At 37.2% G+C, this 8,062-nt stretch overlaps 1 protein-coding gene across 1 annotated transcript; it reads right to left on the reverse strand.

The window, feature by feature from the left end:
* Positions 1-2,040: 2,040 nt before the first annotated feature.
* nptx1l (neuronal pentraxin 1 like) lies at positions 2,041-7,594 on the reverse strand. Its single transcript, XM_065263308.1, has 5 exons — positions 7,060-7,594; positions 6,215-6,422; positions 4,233-4,477; positions 3,811-3,990; positions 2,041-3,052 (listed from the first exon to the last, which is right to left on the reverse strand). Exons 1-5 carry the CDS (start codon positions 7,507-7,509, stop codon positions 2,831-2,833), a joined length of 1,305 nt encoding a protein of 434 aa, XP_065119380.1. The 5' UTR covers positions 7,510-7,594; the 3' UTR covers positions 2,041-2,830.
* Between the last annotated feature and the right edge of the window lie 468 nt (positions 7,595-8,062).

Below are 8,062 nucleotides of genomic sequence, written 5' to 3' on the forward strand. Positions count from 1 at the left end.
TTACCTTATTTGAAAGGGTCATGAATAATAATTTTGAGCTCTTCTCTGATTGGCTGTTTATCAGAACAGCTCCTACAGTAGCTCTGTGTGTGTGTAAACAGATCTTATATTTGAGACGAAGTTACAGAATTTAAGGAATAATCAATTGTTTGGACATTGTTTATGTACGTTTCTGAGTTGTAAGTCTGTGTTTTTTTTTTCAGTACGGACCTGCAAAACGTAACTGTAACATCAATGGTAAAAATGAAGTGCCTGAAGACTAGAATATAGCATTAACTAGCATATAGCGCTAACTCAGCAGTCACTTTGTTTTTAGCATTGTAACAACATTGTAATTAATTTAATGTGTTATTTATTGTTGCGGCGTAGTTTACGACTGTAACGTCACAGTTGGTTTATGTTGAGACTGGTCTGTTTTCCAGTGGTCTTTTGCATGCATGATGCTTACATAAGAATTAGGAAACAATCGTGTTTGAGGCTCACAATTTATCATTATTATGTTTAGAAACTCTTATTATTCATCTATGCCTAGATACAATTTTAAATTCACCTTTAAAGTGTAAATCTGTTTTAAACAAGTTGAATTTATGCTAACAAGTTGCAGAATTGGGATTACAGTTGTCGGGAACGTCATCACATCACACGTCATCACACGTGAATATCTCAAAAACTATGCAACTTGGGTACGATTTCAAGAAAAGCTAAATTCGCAGAGTATTTTCTTATCAGCGAACATGTTTTTTATATCCTATATTTAAAAAAGTTTAAAAGAGTTGTTGGAAACTTTATGGTAATAACATTGGAATCGAGCGACCGTGATGTAGTTCATATACAGCCTAACGTTACTTTTATATTTCTAATAAATCTATTTAGACTTTAAAATTCAAAAGAGTTGTGTTTATTTGTGAAGATTATCTTGATGGACAAAACCCCCCGAATATCACAAAGCGATAATACAATCATTTTCTTAGCGTAATACAAAAAGCCTATGGAAAAATCCCACTGACGTTTTGCTAAGGAAGCCCATATGAAGCTAACTTCCGGGTTCCCTGCAGCTCTATTGCACACAAAACAATAAAGCACTTATTAAAAAAATATACAAGCAAACTTCAGGCTTTTGCAGTCTGCCAGCAAACAAAATCTAATCTCTAGATTTAGGCACTTCATGCACCTGGTTAGTTGTTACCCTAGTAAGACATTCATCCACTTATTATGCTTAAATGTTAACTTAATACTAATAAAATTTTAACGAAGCAAAGCTGAATTTTAAGTCTTAAAGTCTACTTGTTTAAAACGTGAAAATGACAACAGAATGTGCAGTTTACAGAAACATACAGTCTCTGATTTTCCTTGTAAGGTGTGAATGTAAGAGTGTGATTTCTGTCACAATAAGCCTAAACAAATATATTCAGTTTTTTTCTGTGCAAGCGCAGAAGACATTGGCATTTTTATATGAGCCTTTTCCAACATGATCTTACGAGAATTCGTACATATTTTATGAGTTAGCTAATTCGTACGAAGTTAATTGTGCAAAAACATGAATGAAACCCCACCCCTATCCATGACTTCACAAGAAAATGTACAAAAATGTATGTATGTGGTCATAAAATTATTACGAATTAGCCACCTCTGAAAATATGTATGAATCACCATGAGATATCGTATGGTTGCTAAGTATATAAACACAATCACTTTGCATGTCAGTTGTTTTCTCTCTGGTTATGAGATATTCCATTAATGACAGTACTCATTTTGATATTGATTAATACAAATAAATCATTAAAAGGCATTTTCACACTCGCTTTTTTTGATATAACAATTTTTATTACAAAAATTAGACCTTTTTCATCTCTCAGTGCTGCCATGCTTTTAGCATATAACAATACAGTATAAAATCTCAACCCAAAATGAGCTAATAAAAGCAGATTTTCATCAATGCTGCTGCAGCATTTAGATGGTCATGCTGTTTTCTGTACACGTAACATTCCTTGAAAAATACGAACACGCCATGACGTACTTTAAAATAAGAGACTCTTCTCATTGTCCAGCTGAATTGTTTTCGAGGTGTAACCAACATAATGTTCAAATCGGTAGTTGCACAAGGAAAGAAAGAGATAAATAGAAGCACACAGCAGAAAATGACAAATGTGTCAATCTTGTTTTGATCTTTTTCAACAGCCCAAGGCACCCAGGCTTGAAATATGTTGGCAATAATTTTTTAGTTTTTTTTTTACAAACGCACACACACACACACAAACGCACACACCAACGAAAATGCGTCAAGCAGGAGGTGATAAGACAGAATAAAATCACAAGAAGAAAAGGAAACCAAAGAACAAAAACATTGTTTTGTACTCGTCTTCGCTTGTTTTACATTCTACATCCGTAGTTCACAGTGAGTATCCCAGGCAGTGAGTAGATCAATCTAATAATCCTGATGGGCCAGAAGTAACTTAAGTGGTTTCAGACATCTACTGCGAGACTTTATGGCTTCCTGCGAGAAGGGAGGGGGAAGGGTCAAATGATCCAGATTGCAAAGATGCATGTGAGTAGTTTTCCGACAAGGCGTCACTTGCCCGACAGAGAAGGATGCAAAAACGCAGCGCCTTCGAGCTAAGAATTACGAGCAACCCGGGATCCAGAAATAAACAGAGGAAAACTGATTGTTTAGAAATGTCAAGAGACGAGAATTATTGAAATGCCTAGAAAATTCCCGATCATACCGATGTCCGTGATTGTGCTTGTTTGAAAATGTCCTTCGAAGGTGAATGATTTGATAACAGAGACCTGGTAACTCGTATCCCTCACTGGCTTTAAGATTTCTCCATGTTCAGTTCAGCTGGCGACAGGCTTCGAAAGTCCATTTTGAAGCCCCTCCGTAGATCTCGATGTTGGTTTCCAACCAGGAGAAGACGTTCCCTACTTGTGCTTTGCTGCTGCAGGTGGCCAGGTTATAAATCTCTCCGACTGACAGCTTTCGATCCCAAATGTGAAAATTCGCCATGTCGCCGACGAACGCTTGAGTGGCGTCGAATCCTCCGCCCAGAGTGTCCTGCAGACAGATCACAGATTTATCTCAGATGCTGATCAAATTAATGCTTAATGACTTTAAAGCCGTATGAATGCTGCCTGTTAACCTTTGAAGCTAATTTGACCATTAATGATTCATGGTTGCCAACAATCTTCGTTTTTAAAGGTCTCATCTGTGCTAAAATCGTATTGTTTGTTGGTTTTAGTTCATTTTAGAATAAATGTATAATGATTTATGGGCTCTGTTCCAAAATCTCTCTTAGCACTACTGTTAAGCGATACACTAAAGAGCACAGATATGTTTGGTAAAAAAGTCGACAAACTATTTTTTAATCAACACCTTTAGTATTGTAGATTATATAATATTTATTTAAAAGTATAAACTTTGTTTGCCACATCATATACTGTATGTGCCTACACAATGACTTCTGGGACTACATGAAGGATATGTGCAATGCTGCCAAAACAAGTTTTATTTCTGAACAGCCTTTGCATCGCATCTATTCTGCTTTAAAACGCTGCCTACATACACTGTAAAAAGTGCTGCAGTGCTGCGTGCAGGTTTAATTGGTCAATTTATCCTACTATTTTAAGCTTTTGACATAACTTATAAACAAGCTGAAAACATTTAACTTCATTTGTTAAGTTAAAGTATAACAACAACTTATGTTGATGTGATTTTTACAGTGTAGCCTTTGAAGGAAATACTTTATTCTTTATGCCACATTTTGCCTGGTCACTATTTGATAAGTGTATTATTTTTGGACAGAGGATCTATACCTGTTCCTGTCCCAGAATTAGGACCCCTTGTGGTTTGATTGGATGGTAAGGAGCCAGACTGTCCCCATTTCCCCTCATTACACCATCCTGATATGCTTCCCACACTCCATCTCGTGTGGTCCAAGTAACACAAATGTGATGCCATTTGCCATCATTGATGAGGAAGGGCAGCTTTGCAACCTACATCAAAAAGCACAAAGGTCACTTGAAAATGATTTTCATTTTGATACAAAAAATTTTAATATAATGATTTTAAGTTAATAATTGTTAATAAATAAATAGGACAAAATAGTAAAGTTAAAAATACATTGAACATAAATAATAACTTGTCAAAGTTTCTTTTACAAAACTACAAAAAAATCACATGTGATAATGCAGGATTTTCTTCTTGATATTGTTGAATGTTTCTAAAGAATAAGCACCTTATCATTGATGAGCAGTTCCATTGGGTTGTTTCCCCATTCGATAAGCACCAGCTCATTAGCCTGACCAGGCACTGCATAAGAGAAAGGCGTTCCCACTCCCGGAGAGGCGTTGGATTTGATCCACATGCATACTGTGAAGGCGTACATCTCCGGCAGGCTCTTTCTTACTTTAGCATACATGTAGTTGGTCCTCAGTGGGAACGTCAGCTGGAATTTATCCAAGGGTCTGTTATCCTGTTTACCTGTTGTTACAGGAAAAAATATCAGTCTTTGACACAGCAGTATACTGCGCAATGGTAAAATTGCCAAACTCTATTTGTAGTCGTAGTCTAAGGTAATTTTAAATACATATTTAGCTATACTTAGACATGCTTTATGATCTATTTAAAAAAAATAAGCAGGAATTGTTTATAGTCTGTAATACTCTAGCACTACAGCACTATAGTTCATATAATATTTTTATTCCATCGACCCTTTGTCTGTGGAAAGACCATAAGCGGTGTCATGGCACCCATGAGCCTCCCCATCCCTGTCATTTCTACCCTTGTGTTTGATGCATGATGCATTTTGAACGTATTGTGAGATGGACACAGTGCACTCATAAAAATAAAGGTGCTTCGCAATGCCATAGAAGAACCATTTTTGTCTAAATGGTTCTGCTGTATAGTGAATGTGGTGCATGCCTGACTGTCAAGCTCCAAAACAGCAGCATTATAATAATCATGCCAAACTCTCAAAAATAAAGGTACTTCACGATGCCATAAAATTACTTTTCTGTAAAGAACCTTTATCCAAATAACCTTTTTCTTTCACAAAAGAAGGTGGGGAAAAGGGTTTTTACAGAGTATTGAAAGGGTAAGGAAGAAACTTTCTTTACAGAACCTTTGACTGAATGCTTCTTTAAGGAAGCAAAAAAAAAAGGTTCTGCTATGGCATCACTGTTAAGAACCTTTCAAGCACCATTTTTAAGTTTTAGTGTAAGCATTCTAAGGCGACAGCTTTGTATCACAATTAAGTTTCATCTTGTACATCTTAGAGGGATAGGTTACCCAAAAATGAAAAGTCTGTCATCATTTACTCAATCTCATGTTGTTACAAACCGGTATGTATGTAACCAAACTGTTCATGAGTCCCATTCTCTTCCATTGTATTCTTGTATACAAACATTTTCATTCTGGGGTAACCTATTCGTTTAAAACTGATTTGCACATTGAAACAAAGTCAAACAAAATCTGCATTATTAGCTACTTTGTGGTGATTTTGTTGTAAATAAAAAAATTTGGAACCTTAAAAAATGGCATTATTTGGCTTCAGAAGTAATGTCCTGGTCATGGCCAAAACCACAATATATTCATATTTTAAATGGTTAGTTGTTATTACTTTGGGTTCTTCCTATCCCGAATATTACACATTTATTTTATGTCTTTTTATTAGCTTTGGTCTATAGAAAAATCAATGTAAACTCTTAATGTTACATAATGTTATGAGAATAATAATAATTTATACAATAATTTATGACTGCATGGCTATTTTTTTTTGAATAAAAACTGATCATTTAAATGTGAGGTTACCTGACAACCTACAGTTCAGATCCTGCACGAGGACATTTTTACTTTAAAGTTGGCGTCTTTGTGCTGCAAAGGGTGGTGCGCTACGGGTAGCCTATACATTTTAACGACTGAAGAAAACGTGATGCGCATGAATAAAAATGCGCAAAACGCATGAGCTTGCAAAAACTGCCCGGTTCCGACTTCTGTATCCGTAAATCACGCTATAAAAGTGGTTTGGTGGAATTGGATATGCAAAGCAATGCAGCTGTGTAAACCCCCTCCCACTCTCTTCTGCGACACGCCAGAAAAACTACAATGCGTCTTTATCCACACTAACTCGTTAAGAAAACTGTTTTGGTAAAAAATGTCAGGAAAGCAGGATATACACGGGATGTTTCTGATAGCTGGGGCAGAAATACTTAATGGTACCTTTCTCTAGATCAGTGATTCTCTGCTGCAGTGAGGTGAGAGTGGACTCGACGCGCCCGCGCTGCTCGCTCTCGTTGCGCAGCCCCGGCTTTCCTTCCTCCAGCCCGTTCACTCGGGACAGCACCTGCTTCTCCAGGTCGTCGATTTTGGTCTGAAGAAGATCTTTTAAGCTGTTCGCCTGGACTGAGTTGTTATTCCGGCTAAATTGCTATAAAAGACAAGCGTAAACAAATATAGTGTTTGTCTAGATATCAAAAAGAAAGGTGCATTGTTTAAAAATGCTAATGATTTACTTTAATGCCATAAAGAGTACAGTAACGCTGTAAATATATGCTTCACGTGAATGAATGATTAAAACCAAATATTGAGTTACACAAAATTTAGTATTTTCAATTTCCTCTTATCTTTGGATAACATAAGTGCGTTATTAGAAATTGTAAAAATCTAACTGTTTATTTATATTACTAAATTAACATAAACATGTTTCACAAAAGATATAGTGTTAGTTTATAAAAATAGTCTACGTTTAAAGTGAAAAGGAGTGATCAATATGGTGTGAGATTTACAGTAGCGCTAATCTGTACATCATAAAATCTATGGAGTTGCCATTAAGATTAAGAGCGTTAGTACGTTTAGTACATTGCTATAGTAGCCTTCATCTCATTTTGACTAAAGATGCACAATTTTTCCGTATCACAGTTTATCATTGATATATTATGGAAACAAGAGCGTCAGTTGGTGAGTTTTAAAACTCAGAAAAACATCTGAGAGAATCCATTTAGCAAACAAACCCATCTTTCCATAAAGTGTTCTCAATTACGCATTCGATCCCGAGAAGAACGTACCTCCAGGTTTTCCAGTCTCTGCTTGAGGGATTGTAAAGTCTGAGAGAGTTGAGCCAGCGTATCCGTCGGACCCCTCGATACATCCCCCATCGTGTTCTTAGCGCCCGGTTCTTTTCGTCGTCCCCCGACCCGAGCGTCACCGGGCTCGGAGGCGCTCTGACTCTCGCATCGCGTCAACTTGGAAGTCAGTTCTCTAATTGTTTCTTTTTGGTTCATGATCGTTTCTTTCTGTTGCAGTACGGTCTCTCGCAGCTGCATGACCGTGCTTTTCAGATCCTCACCGGGCACGCTGTTCTGCAGTGTGGCGGCGCATATGTCCATATCCTTGGGCACGGACGTGCAAATAAACTGGGTCTGTCCGAAGTCCTGGCTCATCCCGTCCGCCAAGAGACAAGAAAGTATTAAAAGTTTCCAGTGCATTCCTCTCGCTCCGGCGTCCATGGTGTGCATGTGTGTGTCGTGCTGAAAGGATAACGCGTGTATTTCAGCACCACTCTGTCTCTGGACAGCTCGTGCTTCTTGTAATCCGGTTGGGTTGCGCTCGGGCTTTATATAGCGCGCGCGGTCTGCGGTGCTGAGATCATTATCTCCCGCCCCTGGATACTACCGGAGATAAAAAAAATCATCATCGTGTCATTAAATGAAACTGGGTTTGCCCCCAATTTGCACACACCCACCCTCAGATTTTCAGCTTTCCAAATCTTAATTAGACTTTTTTTTCTCACACTATCATTAGCAGACTTTCAGCTTTGCATATGAAAAATGTTGAACCAAAAACACAAATACATCGAGATGTTGCATATATCATTCAAAGTACACAAGCAATTTTAAAAAGTTCAATAGTCACGTAAATCCCACCTCTTATCCATATTGCGTAATTGTTCAGACTTCGGGTAAAAAAAGGACTATGGTCTTATCAAAAGATTTTTTTTAATGCAATATAATTTCATATTATATTCTGTTTAACACACAATTCTTAGCAATAAACCTGTTCAACAAAATA

This window comes from Paramisgurnus dabryanus, chromosome 3 (assembly GCF_030506205.2).
Source record: "Paramisgurnus dabryanus chromosome 3, PD_genome_1.1, whole genome shotgun sequence".
NCBI lineage: Eukaryota > Metazoa > Chordata > Actinopteri > Cypriniformes > Cobitidae > Paramisgurnus > Paramisgurnus dabryanus.

Excerpts from the sequence above, each read along its gene's own strand:
- nptx1l (XM_065263308.1), bottom strand. The coding sequence starts at position 7,509 with ATGCACACCATGGACGCCGGAGCGAGAGGAATGCACTGGAAACTTTTA. Across the intron at positions 6,423-7,059 it reads AGAGACTGGAAAACCTGGAG|CAATTTAGCCGGAATAACAA; the intron begins GTACGTTCTTCT and ends TGTCTTTTATAG. Across the intron at positions 4,478-6,214 it reads AATCACTGATCTAGAGAAAG|GTAAACAGGATAACAGACCC; the intron begins GTACCATTAAGT and ends CTGTAACAACAG.